This window comes from Entelurus aequoreus, linkage group LG08 (genome assembly GCF_033978785.1).
Source record: "Entelurus aequoreus isolate RoL-2023_Sb linkage group LG08, RoL_Eaeq_v1.1, whole genome shotgun sequence".
Taxonomy (NCBI): Eukaryota; Metazoa; Chordata; class Actinopteri; order Syngnathiformes; family Syngnathidae; genus Entelurus; species Entelurus aequoreus.
The window spans coordinates 48,787,064-48,806,300 of NC_084738.1; the positions used below are offsets into that span (position 1 = coordinate 48,787,064).

General features: G+C 37.4%; 1 protein-coding gene across 1 annotated transcript in view; it reads right to left on the reverse strand.

Moving 5' to 3' along the window:
• The window catches only part of LOC133655999 (ATP-binding cassette sub-family F member 1-like), a 59,396-nt gene that overhangs the window by 27,225 nt on the left and 12,934 nt on the right, over nucleotides 1-19,237 (reverse strand). The window contains exons 4-16 of the mRNA XM_062056714.1: nucleotides 18,887-19,019; nucleotides 18,770-18,804; nucleotides 18,616-18,705; nucleotides 17,770-17,826; nucleotides 16,858-16,923; nucleotides 16,673-16,777; nucleotides 11,590-11,712; nucleotides 11,404-11,504; nucleotides 11,214-11,299; nucleotides 10,998-11,137; nucleotides 3,436-3,584; nucleotides 1,987-2,070; nucleotides 1,472-1,596 (exon numbers count right to left, since the gene is read on the reverse strand). Coding sequence (XP_061912698.1) covers nucleotides 1,472-1,596; nucleotides 1,987-2,070; nucleotides 3,436-3,584; nucleotides 10,998-11,137; nucleotides 11,214-11,299; nucleotides 11,404-11,504; nucleotides 11,590-11,712; nucleotides 16,673-16,777; nucleotides 16,858-16,923; nucleotides 17,770-17,826; nucleotides 18,616-18,705; nucleotides 18,770-18,804; nucleotides 18,887-19,019 — 1,294 coding nt within the window. The remainder of the gene's footprint in view (nucleotides 1-1,471; nucleotides 1,597-1,986; nucleotides 2,071-3,435; nucleotides 3,585-10,997; nucleotides 11,138-11,213; nucleotides 11,300-11,403; nucleotides 11,505-11,589; nucleotides 11,713-16,672; nucleotides 16,778-16,857; nucleotides 16,924-17,769; nucleotides 17,827-18,615; nucleotides 18,706-18,769; nucleotides 18,805-18,886; nucleotides 19,020-19,237) is intronic.

Sequence of the window (19,237 nt, forward strand, 5' to 3'; positions counted from 1 at the left end):
AAATTTAGGGGAAAATACAGATTGCTCCATATATAAGCCGCACCCGACTATAAGCCGCAGGGTTTTGATGTGTAATTAGCGTAGTATATAGGGGTTCCTGCTACCACGGAGGGGATTGTCGGGACAGAGATGACTGTTTGGGAACGCAAAGCGTCCCATTTATTAACTATAAATCTTTCAATCGTTCAATCAAACTTTCACATCTTTGACATGGCGAACAGCATTCGTGCAGAGTACAAATAATACAACGGTGCAAAGTAATACAAAGTGCTCGCCTGTACGTTATCAAAATAACCAGCCTACCGGTATATGAAAAGTCAGTCTTTAATCATTGTGTCATCGTCTTCCTCCTGCGTACTAAAACCACCGAAATCCTCTTCGTCGGTGTCGGAGAAGAACAGGCCGTAAATAAGCCGCACCCTTGTATAAGCCGCAGGGACCAGAACGAGGGGAAAAAGTAGCGGCTTATAGTCCGGAAATTACGGTATATATATATATATATATATATATATATATATATACATACATACATACATACAGGTATATAGATACCTGTATGTATATAGATACCTGTATGTATATATATATATATATATATATATATATATATATATATATATATATATATATATATATATATACATATACATATATATATATACATATACATATATATATATATATATACATATATATATATATATACATATACATATATATATATATATATATATACATATATATATATATATATATATACATATATATATATATATATATATATATATATATATATATATATATATATATATATATATATATATATATATATATATAGGGGCAGCACAGTGGCAGAGGGGTTAGTGCGTCTGCCTCACAATACGAAGGTGCTGAGTAGTCTGGGGTTCAATTCCGGGCTCTGGATCTTTCTGTGTGGAGTTTGCATGTTCTCCCCGTGTCTGCGTGGGTTCCCTCCGGGTACTCCGGCTTCCTCCCACCTCCAAAGACATGCACCTGGGGATAAGTTGATTGGCAACACTAAAATTGGCCCTAGTGTGTGAATGTGAGTGTGAATGTTGTCTGTCTATCTGTGTTGGCCCTGCGATGAGGTGGCGACTTGTCCAGGGTGTAGCCCGCCTTCCGCCCGATTGTAGCTGAGATAGGCTCCAGCGCCCCCCGCGACCCCGAAGGGAATAAGCGGTAGAAAATGGATGGATGGAGGTATATAGATACACACACATACATACATATATATACACATACATACATATCTCTCTCAAAGTGTGCAGTTTCAAAAAAATTATAATAATAAAATAGGGACTTTTGTAGGGGTGAGAACCAATTATTCATGATTACATTGATTCTTTTGGGGAACTCTGTTTTACTATACAAGCTTTTCGGTTTCCTAACCATGTTCAAGAACCAATTAAATTCGTAAATCGAGGTTCCACTGTAACTGTCAAATACTTACAATAGTTTCCTCTGTAATAGTAGAGTTTCTGGTTGTCTAAGTGCATGATGTCAGTACAAACGTCATCCAGGAAGCTTTGGTCATGGGAAACTATGAGAAGAGTCTTTTTCCACCCTTGAAGATAGCTGTAGGGAGGAGAGTTGTGCATATGAAATCTTGTGTAACAATTAGACAACTAAAATTGATGAGTCGTCTTAGTTGTTTACTTTGAAAAAAAAGTTTATTCTAATTTTTAAATATAATTTTTGTGCTTTTGTTGTGTCGTTCTTGCTCACTTTTTGTCTCCCCCACATCATCAATAAAAATTACCTACACTTAAGTCATTGCCATTAATGAAAACAGAAATGCTGACTCCTACATTTATTTAATCATCTATGGTCCTCTAATCTTTGTTCGAATTGCAGATCAAACTGCTAATACTATTCATTACAACAAGGTGAATTGTCACGACTGGAATGAAGTCATGTCTTTATCAACAACTGGAGCGGGAAAACTATGACAAAAGTATACTGTACTTGTTGAGCCAGATGACAGCGTTCAGGTCCAGATGGTTGGTGGGTTCGTCCAGCATCAGCAAGGTGGGTTCCATGAACAGAGCTCTGTGGGTGTTGAATATGTGAATGGGACCCATTGACAAAAATGATAATTACAGGTGTCCCAAGTATTGATATTGGTCTGATAGCAGCAAAAAACCCAAGTATCGGATGATATTGGCTCAAATATGAGCGCCGACTCTAGCAGTTCTGCAGCGCATTTAACTTGCAAAGCTGGATAGCCAGTTAACATATAAATGTCCTCCAATAAGCAAACAAGTTTGATCTTTTATTTTATTTTAGGGAGGTCATTTATAAAAGGTAAACATGGTAAGCTTTATGCTACTCAGAGCTAGCAGCTACACAACTGCTAAGCACACAAGATCGAAGTACGAATAAGTGTCCTTAATTCAGTTCTTCTCAAAAAGTGGAGCGGGTTTGCGATCAGTATCAGTATCATGCTTAAAACCCTGCCTTAAAAAACTGTGCACTACAAAATGTGCTCATTGTAGCCATTAATCTTGAATTGGTATAAAAAATAAATTAAAAAATAGACACAATTTGTTTTATTCATTTTTGTTTCGTATGTAATTTGTTTATATTAGGGCTGCAACAACTAATCGATTAAAATCGATTATAAAAATAGTTGCCGATTAATTTAGTCATCGATTCGTTGGATCTATGCTATGCGCATGCGCAGAGGCTTTTAAAAAAAAATAAAATAAATAAAAACGTTTTTTTTTTTTAAATAAACCTTTATTTATAAACTGCAACATGTACAAACAGCTGAGAAACAATAATCAAAATAAGTATGGTGCCAGTATGCTGTTTTTTTTCAATAAAATACTGGAAAGGATAGAAATGTAGTTTGTCTCTTTTATCCGATTATTAATCGAAGTAATAATCGACAGATTAATCGATTATAAAATTAATCGTTAGTTGCAGCCCGAGTTTATATATATTGGGCTTCTTAATTATTTTTTGCTGATTAATGTGTATTTATTATTTATTGAGTTCGTTTAAACAAATTTAAGTATCCAATGGTTCAATGGAAAATAATTAAGAAGCACTGCCTTAATTTAAAAATACTTCAGTATAAAACATCCCATTTGTCAACATAAACAAGTATCAAATAATTATAGCTGTATATAACTTATACATGAGTCTCCAAAGCAGAAAAGTATAACAAAGTATCCACTAACAAACGTCTCTGAATCAATCAACTTCCTGCATCATGCCCTTAATAGTAAAAGTATGTACTACGATTTGTGCTGATACCGTATCGAATTATTATCGGTTACAGCACAACACGCAAAGCTCCAATATTAGTATCGTATTGGAAGCGAAAAAGTCGTACCGGAAACACCCTTAATGATAATTGGACTAACAAGTCTATGACTGCTAAAAGATAAAAAAAAATAGGTTATGCACCTGGCGAGTGAGACTCTCATTCTCCAACCTCCTGAGAACCTTTTGGTGGGTCTGTTCTGCATCTCAGGAGTAAATGACAACCCAGCCAATATTCTCCGTGCCTTGGCTTCAGCTGATGCAGCTCCAATTGCTCTCAGCTCCTCATAGACCTGTTCCAAAGAGGAGAGATTATCAGGTTATAAAAGCGTATCTAGATACAATGCCGACAGAAACTGATAAAAACAGACTAAAAGACTAAATAGCTATTTGTGCACTGAAATTAGGCACTGTTAAAGGTCAGCATCTACACACACACATATATATATATACACATATATATATATATATATATATATATATATATATATACACATATATATATATATATATATATATATATATATATATATATATATATATATATATATATATATATATATATATATATATATATATATATACACACACACACGCAGTTGTGTTCAAAATAATCGCAGTTCCACATCACTAGCAAGATAAATCACTGTTTTTGTTAGAATTTCAACTTCTACACTGCAAGTAAGTTTCTAGAAGGTTTAGTTAGTAAAGGTATAGAAAAACAACAGACCCAACAAGCATGACGTGCATGCTGCTGATTCTGTGAAACTGAATCATTTACTGAAAGGGGCGTGTTCAAAAAAATAGCAGTGCGTAGTTCAATTAGTGAGGTCATTGATTATGTAGAAAAAAAAGGTGTTAAACAAGTGGCCCTTATTTAAGGATCAAGGCAACTGACGCTGCATATGGTGGCTGTGCATTTGTCCTTGAAAAACAGAGTAAAATGGGTCGTTCAAGACATTGTTAAGAAGAACAACGTTCTTTGATTAAGAATTTAATAAAAGAGGGGAAAACCTATAAAGAAATGCAGAAAATGATAGGCTGTTCAGCTAAAATTATATCAAATGCTTTAAAATGGCAGCCAAAACCAAAAAGGTGAGGAAGAAAAAGAAAAATGACTATTGGAATGGATGGGAGAATAACCAAAATGGCAACGGCTCAGCCAATGATCAGGTACAGGAGGATCAAAAAAGATCTAAGATGGCCATATGCTGAAGAGGAAATGCCCTTGAAATGGGTGTTTCAATAAGACAATGACCCCAAACACACCAGCAAGCGAGCAAAATCATGGTTCCAGACAAACAGAATTCAAGTAATGGAGAGGCCAGCACAATCCTCGAACCTTAATCCCATTGAAAACTTGTGGGCTGACATAAAAAATGCTGTTCATGAGGCAAAGCCAAGAAATGCAGAGGAATTGTGGAACGTAGTACAATTGTCCTGGGCTGCAATACCTGTTGACCGGTGCCAGAAGTTGGTCGACACAGATGTGAAGCGGTTATAAGAAACCGTGGTTATGCTAATAAATCGTAGTTAATAATTCTAAGGAAAGTTTAATCTGCAAGCCTTTCTTAGTTTATACAGTACATTTGAGTTTTGTAAAGAAAGATGTCAACACTGCTATTTTTTTGTTTTATATTTCTTGACTATCTGTAAAATATTATCAAATTAAATTACTTTTTTTCCAATTTTCTGGCTTTGAAATAGAATGTGCAGTGTCCCCAATGCATTTGTGTTCATTAAAATTCAATTTATTTATGTGTGTGCGGGAAAAAAATCACAAGACTATTTCATCTCTACAGGCCTGTTTCATGAGGGTTTCCTCAATCATCAGGAGTTTTCGGATCTCCTGATGATTGAGGAAACCCTCATGAAACAGGCCTGTAGAGATGAAATAGTCTTGTGATTTTTTCCCACACACACATATTACGCTCTACCACGGTATCGAGCACTATTTTTTTTGGATAATCTAATTAAGACATATATATATATATATACATATATATATATGTATATATATATATATATATATATATATATATATATACTGTATGTACACACACACACACACACACATACACATATATATATATATATATGTGTATTAGGGCTGCAACAACTAATCGATTAAATCGATTAAAATCGATTATAAAAATAGTTGGCGATTAATTTAGTCATCGATTCGTTGGATTAACTATGCGCATGTGCAGAGGCAACTTATTATTATTATTTTTTGTAATTATTATTATTTTTTTAATAAACTTTTATTTATAAACTGCAACATGTACAAACAGCTGAGAAACAATAATCAAAATAAGTATGGTGCCAGTATGCTGTTTTTTTTCAATAAAATACTGGAAAGGATAGAAATGTAGTTTGTCTCCTTTATCCGATTATTAATCGATTAATCAAAATAATAATCGACAGATTAATCGATTATCTAATTAATCGTTAGTTGCAGCCCTAATGTGTATATATATTAATATATATATATATACATATAAATATATATATATTAACATATATATATATACACACACATACATACACACACATATATATATATAATAATCCCTGGGATTAATATAGCGCTTTTCTAAGTACTCAAAGTCGCTTTACATGTTAAAAACCCATCATTCATTCACACCTGGTGGTGGTAAGCTACTTTTTGTAGCCACAGATGCCCTGGGGTCGACTGACGGAAGCGTGGCTGCCAATTTGCGCCTACGGCCCCTCCGACCACCACCTATCATTCATTCAACATTCATTCACCGGTGTGAGTGGCACCGTTGGCAAGGGTGAAGTGTCCTGCCCAAGGACACAACGGCATGGTAAGAGGCGGGGAGCGAACCTGCAACCCTCAGGTTTCTGACACGGGCGCTCTACCAACTACGCCATGCCGCCCCTATATACATACATACATACATATATATATATATATATATATATATATATATATATATATATATATATATATACACATACACATATATGTGTATGTATATATGTGTGTGTATATATATGTGTGCGTGTGTATATATATATATATGAGAAGACACAACCGCGGAGTCCGCGGGTCGGGCGGATGCATGACGAAAAAAATAGATTTTAAATAGATTCGGGCGGGTGGCGGTTGAACCAATTCTTTCGAATGTCTGCTGATTTTCACCCAATCAACAATAATAAGGGCGTGCCGTGTTAGTACTGCCTTTATCACCCTCTACAACATGTACAGCCAGCGTGCTAGCCCAGTCACATGTTGTGTGCGGCTTCTGCTTGCACACGTAAGTGACAGCAAGGCATACTTGGTCCACAGCCATACAGGTTACACTGACGGTGCCCGTATAAAACAACTTTAACACTCTTAATATGTGCCACACTGTGAACCCACACCAAACAAGAATGACAAACACATTTCGGGAGAACATCCGCACCGTGAGACAACATAAACACAACAAAACAAATACCCAGAACACCTTGCAGTCTTAACTCTTCCTGGCTGAAATATACACCCCCGCTACCACCAAACCCCGCCCACCTAAACCGACGCACGCACGGAGGGTGGTGATATATATATATATATATATATATATATATATATATATATATATATATATATATATATATATATATATTATATATATATATGTATGTGTGTGTACCGTATTTTTCGGACTATAAGTCGCAGTTCTTTTTCATAGTTTGGGTGCGACTTATACTCAGGAGCGACTTATGTGTGAAATTATTAACACATTACCGTAAAATATCAAATAATATTATTTAACTCATTCACGTAAGAGACTAAAGGTGTAAGATTTCTTCGGATTTAGCTATTAGGAGTGACAGATTGTTTGGTAAACATATAGCATGTTCTATATGTTATAGTTAATTGAATGACTCTTACCATAATATGTTACGTTAACATACCAGGCACGTTCTCAGTTGGTTATTTATGCGTCATATAACGTACACTTATTCAGCCTGTTGTTCAATATTCTTTATTTATTTTAAATTGCCTTTCAAATGTCTATTCTTGGTGTTGGGTTTTATCAAATACATTTCCCCCAAAAATGCAACTTATACTCCAGTGTGACACATTTTCAGCCGGTGCGACTTATACTCCGAAAAATACGGTGTGTGTGTGTGTATATATATATATATATATATATATATATATATATATATATATATATATATATATATATATATATATATATATATATATATATACATACATATATACATACTGTACTTACATAAATATATAAACAGTCATGGAAACAAAAAGAACAATTGAAATCAAAATAGAAATATATGTAGTGTTCATAGTGTGAGGTAATGCAAATACAATGCAAATAGCGCGATACAAATAGATAATGACTCACAAATAACTGTGTGACCCTTTAATTGGTCCGGGTTATTGGGGACTGTTATTGCAGATCAGTGTTTCCCATAAACTGCCAACATACCTGTGGCAGTGGGGGCGTGGCTATGGGTGTTGTCACCATGAAATCATCGAGTAATTTGCATAATTTACTACAATGATATGATTTTCTCTAAAAAGGCTAAAAAAATGTATACTTACTAATTAATAATAACAGTTTTGTTTTAAACGTCCATCCATCCATCCATTTTACAATATAATTACAACACTTTATGTACATATTTATATACAGATTTGAACAATAAGTTATTCACTGAAATATATTTATTAATCGTGGTTCTTACAAAAAATATATCTTATAAAATATAAAAGTTAAAATGTCTCTTAAAGCTTTGCCCCTTTAATTAGTGCATACTAAATCATTTAACTTTAGCCTACTACTACAACCATATTATTTACCAGCAACATAAAGTGAAACAGAGGCAGAGGTGTCCTGCCACAGTCAGTAACAAATAAACACAAAACAGTAGTGGTCAAATACAAATAAGGCAACAAGAGAAGTATCCTACACTTCTCTTTTGTAAAGTAAATCTGAACAGCCTATATGGGCATCTACATCAACTATATGATTTGCCTGAAAAGCTGGACAGGACAAAAAAAAAAAAAAAAATTATTAAATTTTTTTATTTGTGGCGGACGTAATTCTTTCGTGGCGGGCTGCCACAAATAAATGAATGTGTGGGAAACACTGCAGATGGACACTATGTGACTGCAGGCTACATTAGGTCACATTGAGTTCCTTACTTTTCTTTTATCCCGCCGCGTATGCATCACTTTGATTCATTTTGTCAGACATATATACGCGTCAAACCCGCTGTGACACAGGTTGATTTGGTTTCATTGTTTTGAGTTTTTTCTTGTTGTTCCTGATGTATTGACCGCTTATGTTTTTGTATTTCTGTACCGGCTGGAGAAGAAGCTACGTGACACCCACAGCTGATTCTAATCAACCTTTACTATGTACAAACCCAGTTTCCATATGAGTAGGGAAATTGTGTTAGATGTAAATATAAACGGAATACAATGATTTGCAAATCATTTTCAACCCATATTCAGTTGAATATCCTACAAAGACAACATATTTGATGTTCAAACTGATAATAGATGATTTTTTTTTTGTGCAAATAATCATTAACTTTAGAATTTGATGCCAGCAACACGTGACAACGAAGTTGGGAAAAGTGGCAATAAATACTGATAAAGTTGAGGAATGCTCATCAAACACTTATTTGGAAAATCCCACAGGTGAACAGGCAAATTGGGAACAGGTGGGTGCCATGATTGGGTATAAAAGTAGATTCCATGAAATGCTCAGTCATTCAAAAACAAGGATGGGGCGAGGGTCACCACTTAGTCAACAAATGCGTGAGCAAATTGTTGAACAGTATAAGAAAAACCTTTCTCAACCAGCTATTGCAATGAATTTAGGGATTTCACCATCTGCGGTCCGTAATATCATCAAAAGGTTCAGAGAATCTGGAGAAATCACTGCACGTAAGCAATAAAGCCCGTGACCTTCGACCCCTCAGGCTGTACTGCATCAACAAGCGACATCAGTGTGTAAAAGATATCACCACATGGGCTCAGGAACACTTCAAAACCCACTGTCAGTAGCTACAGTTGGTCGCTACATCTGTAAGTGCAAGTTAAAACTCTCCTATGCAAGGCGAAAACCGTTTATCAACAACACCCAGAAACGCCGTCAGCTTCGCTGGGCCTGAGCTCATCTAAGATGGACTGATACAAAGTGGAAAAGTGTTCTGTGGTCTGACGAGTCCACATTTCAAATTGTTTTTGGAAACTGTGGACGTCGTGTCCTCCGGACCAAAGAGGAAAAGAACCATCCGGATTATTATAGGCGCAAAGATGAAAAGCCAGCATGTGTGATGGTATGGGGGTGTATTAGTGCCCAAGACATGGGTAACTTACACATCTGTGAAGGCGCCATTAATGCTGAAAGGTACACACAGGTTTTGGAGCAACATATGTTGCCATCCAAGCAACGTTACCATGGACGCCCCTGCTTATTTCAGCAAGACAATGCCAAGCCACGTGTTACATCAACCTGGCTTCATAGTAAAAGAGTGTGGGTACTAGACTGGCCTGCCTGTAGTCCAGACCTGTCTCCCATTGAAAATGTGTGGCGCATTATGAAGCCTAAAATACCACAACGGACACCCTCGGACTGTTGAACAACTTAAGCTGTACATCAAGCAAGAATGGGAAAGAATTCCACCTGAAAAGCTTAAAAAAATTGTCTCCTCAGTTCCCAAACGTTTACTGAGTGTTGTTAAAAGGAAAGGCCATGTAACACAGTGGTGAACATGTCCTTTTCCAACTATTTTGGCATGTGTTGCAGCCATGAAATTCTAAGTTAATTATTATTTGCAAAAAAAAATTACGTTTATGAGTTTGAACATCAAATATCTTGTCTTTGTAGGGCATTCAATTGAATATGGGTTGAAAAGGATTTGCAAATCATTGTATTCCGTTTATATTTACATCTAACACAATTTCCCAACTCATATGGAAACGGGGTTTGTATTCCCTTCAATCATTTGTTTTATTGCTGGTTAATGTTTGATGCTGCATGCCGCACGCTACGCTTCACGTCCCCAGCTTGGTAAAGACCAATCCCGTCCTGCGCCTTCCTACCTGTACCGGCAGTCTGCCTGTTTGCCTGCTCATCGTGTTTTGTGATTTTGTGCCTGAGCCTTTTGTCCTAGTACCTTTTTGTTCTATTGGCATCATAGTTTTTGTATTTTGAATCATTGACAGTGTGGATAATAAAAGACTTGTCGCACTCATTGCTCTTGTCTTCTGCGCTTTTTGGGATCCACCACAGCAAACCACGACATATATGCATAATGTCCAACTGGGTAGCAACTTGAAAAGCTTATTTTGGAAGTGTTGTGAATGCCGCGCGGTGGGGCGAATGTCCGTGTGTGCTATGGTGCATCATCAAAAAAGTAGCGGCTTATAGTCTGGAATTTACAGTAATCATGTTATCCACCAGTCACACTAATGAAATGATGCGTTCAAAAACTTGGAATTCTGAACATTATGAGCAGGCCGTTAAAACTAATTTTACTCAATTTATAGACAACTTTTGCATGTCGCATGTACTCGCAGTAGTCGAGTTTAACATCACCATAATCTCTCTTTTTCTAACGGACTCAGAAAAGATGAAGTCATCCGGTTACTTAAGGAATAAGTGCACCATCTTATATTAATTACATTTATGAATAATTCTAACTTGTACCTTTTCCAGTCTGTCTGACACACTGTCTTCGCCCTTCTCCAGAAGAGCCTGAAGCTGCTTTTCCTCCTGCAGGAGTTTCAGGCGCTTTGTGTCTGCCTTGAGCACCGCCTGCACAGCCGGCGTGTCATCAGCCAACACCTCTGATTGCACACAGACACAGAAGCGTGTGAGCGTAGGACAGAAAAAAAACATCATGACAGAACACATACAACGCACCCTGCTCACACAGCAGCACATCAATGTTAGGGGGAATGCTCAGAGCTCTGTTGGCGATGTGCTTCAGTAATGTGGTCTTTCCTTTGCTGGAAGAAAAGTTGCATATTTCTATTTCTGCGGGTGTGCATGCTAGAGGGAATGAGTAGTTGCACAATCATGATAAATTTCAAAAGTGAAATCAGATATTTACCCATTTGGCCCCACCAAACCATATCTTCTTCCTGCCACAACAAGGAGGTCAGCGTTGACAAAAAGCTCCTTGCCGTGAGCGGAAATGCTGAATTTCTCCAGCTAGTGAACACAGACCAGGACTTTATGTGAAGACAGTTAAGAGACAAATCGGTGTCATTACAACATTCATGAAACAATGAGTAACCTTGATATCTGAGGCATTCTCCAGCATGGCTTGTCTGGAGGACATTTCTGCCTGGGAAATGGAGAAATCTCCCTCTAAGGCGCTCTGGGCACGTAGGTTGGCCACCTGACGCTCAAATTCCATCTGTGAGTAAACATGTGCACAAGGACATGCAAAATCAATCTATCAATCAATCAAGGTTTATTTGTATAGCACCTTACAACATCACAATGGTGCACAAAGTGCTTTACAGGACAAATAAGTTAAAAGCAAGTAAACCCACACATATTAAAACAGTAATAATAAATACTTATAGCAATTCTTTGTTACATTTTCTTTTAAACAAATGTCTTTAATTGAGATTTAAAAACTTTTAGCTCTGTGATGGCTCGCAACTCAGGTGGGAGGGAGTTCCATAACTTGGGTGCCGAAGCGGAAAGAGAACGATCACCCCATTTTTTAAGTCTCGTCCTTGGTACTTTCAAAGATGTGTGTAAAGATGAGCGCAGATTCCTTGGTGGGTGGCAAACAGTTAAAATATCAGCCAAGTATGCTGGGGCCAGACCATTGATGGCCTTAAAAAACAAAAAGAAGGATTTTAAAATGTATTCTAAAACATACCGGGAGCCAATGGAGAGCAAAGAGAACCGGGGTAATATGGGCATGTTTTGGAGTATGAGTCAGGAGGCGAGCAGCTGCATTTTGTACTAACTGGAGCTTGTGGAAGAGTGACTGATTTAGTCCAGTATAGAGGGCATTACAGTAGTCCAGTCTAGAGCTGATGAAGGCATGAATGTTTTTTTCATGGTCTGCCCTTTGCCAAAAGTCTCAGCTGGAAAAAAACTGCTCTAACCACGGAGTTAATTTGTTTTTCAAATTTAAGGTCACACCCTAATTTTTTACAGAGGAGCAAGTTGGAAATCAAATAAAATGGTACTTCAACTTACAAGTCCAACTTATGAGCATTTTGAGATACGAGCTGTCTCTTTGATTTTTGTAATGTTTTAAACTGAGCATAAATTTTAGTTACGAGCCTCCCCACTGCTTTTTAGTGTAGTGATTGTCAGAATGAACCCTGTAAGATCTTCGGCACCAAATCATCCTTTGTCATTTGCCATCAACAGTCCAGAAGCAACACTACCCTGGCCTCCAAGTTCGGGAAATAAGAAAGCGAGTGCAAAGGAGACCGCTAAGTAGAATAAGTGAACAACACCCGCCGATTTAAAGAAACAACCCATCAAAAACATAACCGTCTGAGTAGCCGACCCACCAAGCCAGCCTGCGGACCAGCTATGACGCCAAAACAACATCCAATAAGTGGATATTTTCCATGAAAATATATGAATAACCTGCCAATAGTGTGCCTGACGTGTCGCAGTTCGTTCGGTTTCCTGACTACAAACAGGACTACTGAGCATAACCCTTCCTTACTAGGCCTTTTAATTGATCAAGGTACACAGACATACATATCGCCTGTTGTCAACTCTAACCTCTGATACGTCACGCAAAAGGTGCCTGTGTGCAACAGAAACAATAACATTTCCTATTGTTATACAACAGAGAAGCAGCCAGAAGGAGCCACCGCATTAGTCCACTCCCCAAGATAAATTCTGTGCAATATTTTTACATTACTTAATAAAACCTTGTCTTGGTCTAATTGATGTCAAAATATGAGCGCTACGAAGAGGAGTACAATTACGTGCCAACTCTGACTGGACCATCAGATCCATCGACCTAGTCATGAATCACATGATCACATGTGAGTTTTGTCGGCCCTTTGTGGGAGCCACTAGCTCATATGAGTGGTGTACATTGAACACAGGAAGGGAATTAAGGCTGCAGCTAACGATTATTTTTCTATCGATTAATCTATAGATTATTTTTTCGATTAATCGGTTAATCTATAGATTATTTTTTCGATTAATCTATAGATTATTTTTTCCTTTTGCCGATTATTTTTTTATTCAAAATGAAGATGAAAAAATAAATGTAGGCCCGTTTTTTCAAAAGGCATGGCTTTTATTTACAAAAAAAAAGAAGTATGGCCACTCAGTCAACATTGACAACAACATGACTAAATATTCTGTAACAATGTAAACATTTAAAACTTTTAACATTTAACAAAATTAAAAGTAGCTTATTTGCTTTTTAATGTGCAAATATAAAAGTCAACATCCAGTGCAAATCTTAATATTCTGCAATAGTATAAGCATTTCAAAAGTAAAAGTATTGCTTATTTTGCTTTAAAATGTGCAAAAATAAAGATAAACATCTAATACAAAAAAGTGCAAAACGAAATATTCTTTAACAACAGTGTAAACATTTCAACAAAAGTGAAAGTATTGCTTATTTGCTAAAATGTGCAAAAATAAAGATAAACATCCAATACAAAAAAGTGCCAATCTAAATATTCTGGAGCACTGTAAACATTAAATATTGCTTTTAAAATGTGCAAAATAAACATCCAGTCCAACACAGTACACAATAACCAATTCTACTCATTCCAGTGAGTGTCTAACAGTTGTAATGAAGAAAGGTTAGCATGTCTACATGCTTTGGTTCTTTTCTTGTTTACAATATTCCCAGCAGCTGAAAATAGGCGCTCAGAAGGGGTCGATGTGGCTGGAACTGAGAGCTAATTAGCCTTCACCTCAAGCCAGGATTGCGAGCGAGCTGAGCTGCAGTTTAAGTTTCTAGAAGGTCAACGGGCTCATAGTGATGTTACTAGTAGTTGACTGGGAGGTGTTTATTATCATTTGGGGAGAGTCCGCTGCCTGATGCTCACCTGCTAAACACCTATCTGCTCGACCCTGAAGCGCTGACTACATGCGCTCTGAATACGCACTGCTGATTGGCTGATAATGCTTCGTGTGTACCAATCAGATGGTTGTGTGGGTGGGACAATGCTGCGTGTGTACCAATCAGATGGTTGTGTGGGCGGGACAATGCTGCGTGTGTACCAATCAGATGGTTGTGTGGGTGGGACAATGCTGCGTGCTGAGACAGAGGCAGACGGAGCAAAGCAGCTTGTTATGACTTTAGCTTTAGCTTAGAAACTCGTTCGGTACACCCCCGTACCGAACCGAAAGCCCCGTACCGAAACGGTTCAATACAAAACACGTACCGTTACACCCCTAGCAGATACAAATGACACATTCATGTTTTTGTGTAATGATGACAACGTATGCTCGCGCGGACGATTGACTAGTTGATGGTTTTCTTTTCAAATGTTCGTTCATAGCCGTTGTGCTGCTATGATAGGCCATTTACGCTCGACACAGTGTGCATACAACAACATTATTAGGCCGTTTATTGAAATACTCCCACACTTTTGACCACTTTTGGCATGCTTTTCCCCCCTCGCTCGCACCGCTCGCATCGTCTTCTTTGATCGTCTGCTTTGCGCTTCGCCATGACGGTAGTGTGACGTCATTATGCGACGCGTCGACGCACAAAAACGGCGTCGACGTATTTACGTAACCGATGACGTCGACTACGTCGACGCGTCGTTTCAGCCTTAAAGGGAATAGATATTTTTGTGATTGTTGTGACATGTACAAGGGATTATATAAGGTTTGCTTTTTCCTATATCTTTTTTTTCTTCTTTGTGTTAAGTTGTGTAATTGTGAGCATGAGATGTGATCCATCCATCCATTATCTACCGCTTGTCCCTTCTAGGGTTGCGGGGGTGCTGCACTCTGGCGGAAGGCGGGGTATACACCCTGGACAAGCCGCCACCTCATCGCAGGGTCAACACAGATAACAGTGTAACATTATATGCATGTGCGAAATAAACTCAAACTCAAAACTACTGTAGTTTGTATTGTTTTTAGTGATATACTTCAAATCTAAAAGTTATAGACATGTTAAAATAATGTTTTTTGGGAAAGGGAGGCAGGCAAGAATTAAACTGAATTGAATTAATTTCAAAGGGTGACATTGATTTGAGAGACAAGTATTTCAAGTTATGTGCTCAATCATAGAACAAATTCAGCTCGTATGATGGAGGTGCCAATGTAGAGCGAATAAACATACTTTTTCTTGACCAGAAACAACACTAACATTAGGGATGCATAATTTGTTTTTCCAGATAATACTGACAGAAATACATTCCTTCTTCTCAAGATTGATACTGATGGTTTTTTCCTCCTGGCGGAATGTTTGCTGAACATTTGGTGTAAATAGAGCGCAAAATGTCTTCATCTGAAACCGTGCAGTCCTAGGCCGTTAAACAAGAAAAGAAGTGCTTGATTTGCTTACCGTGACCCTAATCCGATAATTATATAAAATAGGGCCAATCAAAAAAACGCTAATGAGGCGGATTTACCTGTTTTTTCCATTGAAGCTAATCTTTATTATCAGTATGAAGTCATAATTCCTCGCATCAGCCAGATAATTATTTATCCAATATTTATTGCGCAACCCTAACTGATACAAAAGATTGCTCAACTCCGCTGAGCTCAAATCTCAAATGTTCAAAATTATTTTGAATCGGTAAATACCACAGCTGTAACTGTTGGTATACTCTGATTAATCTGGGGACAATAAACGCAAGTGACAGGAAGTCTTTATTGCATTATGCGCCAACTTGGTAAACAAATAGAGTGCAATCCAATCTTTGGCTTGTCGGAGTCACTGCTAGCGATAGTGCCAAGGAAAAGCCAGCGCTTGAAAACTTTTTTTCGTCTTTTAAGTCTCCTGATCTAGAACACTTTGCCTTAAAATTCATAAACAGACAACGACAAGAGGAGGAGACGAAATAAGCGTGCCACAATTGTTCAGGAGAGATAGGGAAAGGAACTATAAGATCGAACTACTAATGCTGCACTTTAACTATAGCTTATGACATACTGTTACACCCCTAATAAATTATATGAACTTTTTATTAAAAAAATGTAATACTGTATTTGTTTTTAGCCGACTTTAGCCATAGTGACTCTGAAAATAAATTCCTGTATTTGCGCTTTTAACCAGTGATTACACGCGCACAGACACACAGGTACACATACACGCACGCGCACAAGCAATGTGCCCTCGCCTATACAGTAGCTAGTTGGCTACCATACATATACTATAATCCATACATCAGGATTGATATAGATACCTGTTTCTTCTTCTTTTTCTTCTCCTTCTTGCTAAGGTTGGAGAATGGGTCGTCGCCATCCTGTTGATTCTGCTTAGCCTGCTCTGCGATGGCATCCTCCGCACTCTGCTTTGACATGGACCAACATTAAAAACACAGAGCCAGAAAAAAGAAAAAGCAATAGCGAACTGGAAGAACAGACAGACCATCATCATGTCACCTCCATCACTGTCATCCTTCTCGTCTTCATCTTCACTCTGCACTGAGCGTTTCTTTTTCAACAAAAATGATTGCCAATTACAGACAGCATATTCACTTGCCATATAATTAATCCAATCAAAACACACAACAAATTAGCTTAAAGACTTGTCATAACTACTACCATTTGCAATACAGAAAATACAATTGTAAACATGAAGAAATGACACAGTATCCATTAATTAAGATAAATAAAATAAATAAAGCACTTTAGTTTGTTTAGTAAAATAACAAGGTGTTGACCTGTTCAATGGTAAGTACATGTCCGCCATAATTTAACGAAAGTGTGAACACTGATTGAAGGCGATAGAATGAAGGTTTTGGGGAGCAATGTGTGTGGAGGCGTGTCTGCAGGATTGAAGGGTCGTGCTGGTCATGTGGGCATTGGTGTGTTATACGTATGCAGGAAGTATTCAAAAGACTATCATTCACCTGTGCAAGGCAGGAAATAGGATTATGGACAGAATTGAATTGCCATACTTTTGTTGACCGCTGTACTATATGATGGTGTAACCCTGGTAATTTTATGTAAGAATTATATGTAACTATCATATATTATTGTGTAATTGTCTATCATCTACAAACTATTGCAAGGTTTATCATTGTGTATCATATTACAAATTATTGCGGGACTAATTTTCTATCATATTATAAACTATCGCAAGACTTATTGTCTATCATACTACAATCATGCCACAATACCCTTAATGACCTATGTAATACAAAGGAGTGTTTTGAATAATACACAAACCGCACTCTGGGTCTCGGCGTCTTTGTACAGTAAGCTCAAAGATTTCATTTCCACCTCTCAGCAACCAGAAGGAAAGGTTGGTCGCAAACACTGATATTTAATTACTTACAATTTCTTTCGCTTTATTGGTCTTCTTAGGCTTCTTATCCTCATCATTTACTCTGGACTGAAGAGGAAATAAGAACACAAAGTAAATTAAGATAGCAACTGCAACCTCAGCAAAATTCAAGACTAAAATGCTATTTGGCAATTGCAGATTGTGGCAATTGCAGATGCTCGAACACCAACTTCTTGGTGTTATTATGGTTGATCGAATGACCTGGAGATCTCACATCAAAAATATACGACATTGCGTGGCCAGATGTATTTGAATGGTTACCAAATGGGAGTTATTGTGTGGACATGTAGGGAAAATAACTATAAAAACTAGGGATGTTTCGATCAGGGTTTTATGATACCAATTCCGATCATCCAAGAGTGAGATTGGCCAATATCAATCACATGTAATAACTGTAAATGTTTTGTGTTATGGTGAGTGCTATTGACAATGAATTGAATATTCAAACTAGTTCCTTATTCTCTTAACACATACACTTATTTGAGCGAAACAAAGTAAATTAGTACACAATAACAAAACAAAAGCAAAAACTGACTACTACTCTTGTAAATCCTTTGGTTTTATCCCCCCACAAAGTCATCCTCTGTCCAAGGGAATTATTCCAAGTTTTTAAACACTATCTAAAAAAGACAAAACAAGATTTTTTTTTATTTTATTAAAATATCGATCTAATCACTCTAGTATCGATCATATGCTAATACTACCCTTGCCATTGCTGGGATGTTACTGATGTCACCTCCGGCTCACGGCCCTGCCCAATGAATACTGGTGGTAGTCAAGCTAGTTTGATTTTCAATGAGTACTAGGCGCAACATGGGTAAAGGAGCAACATTGTACCTTTTTCTCACATTTGTCTTCCTCGTCCAAATCTGAGTTCTCATCCTGATCACTCATTCCCTGGCTGAGAGTTGCAAATATGTTTCCACCCTGCCGGACAACATCAATGGTTCACAATGCCAGCATGTGAAGCACTAGTAAGACAATAACAAACCTTGTTCTTCTGTTTCCCTTTCTTTGGGGCGACGACTGCAAGGAGAAAAGGAGAGGACTTGCTTTAATAATGGTGTGACATTACAAGCAAGTCATGATGAACAGTGTTATTTCCTACCAGGCTCATCATCATCATCATCATCACTGGCGTGTACTGAGAGATGTTTAAGTTTCAGCGTGACATCTTCATGGCTGTCCTTGGCGGCATCACCACCTTTTCCTTTCCGCCGCTCCTTCTTCTTTTTATGAGACTGGAGAAAATTGTTCACACTGAAATGTCATCATGTGTCCACACTTCAGGGACACTCCATGTAATTTGTATCAAACCATACTAACACATGTTAAACTTTACATTTACTTAAAACGTTCCTCATAGCCAAGACATTGACTGAAATGGCCATCATTGTTTCCTACAGGAAAATGTTAAACATTCTAAAGAAAGGGAGGTTGGCCACACTAGTGTCTTCTA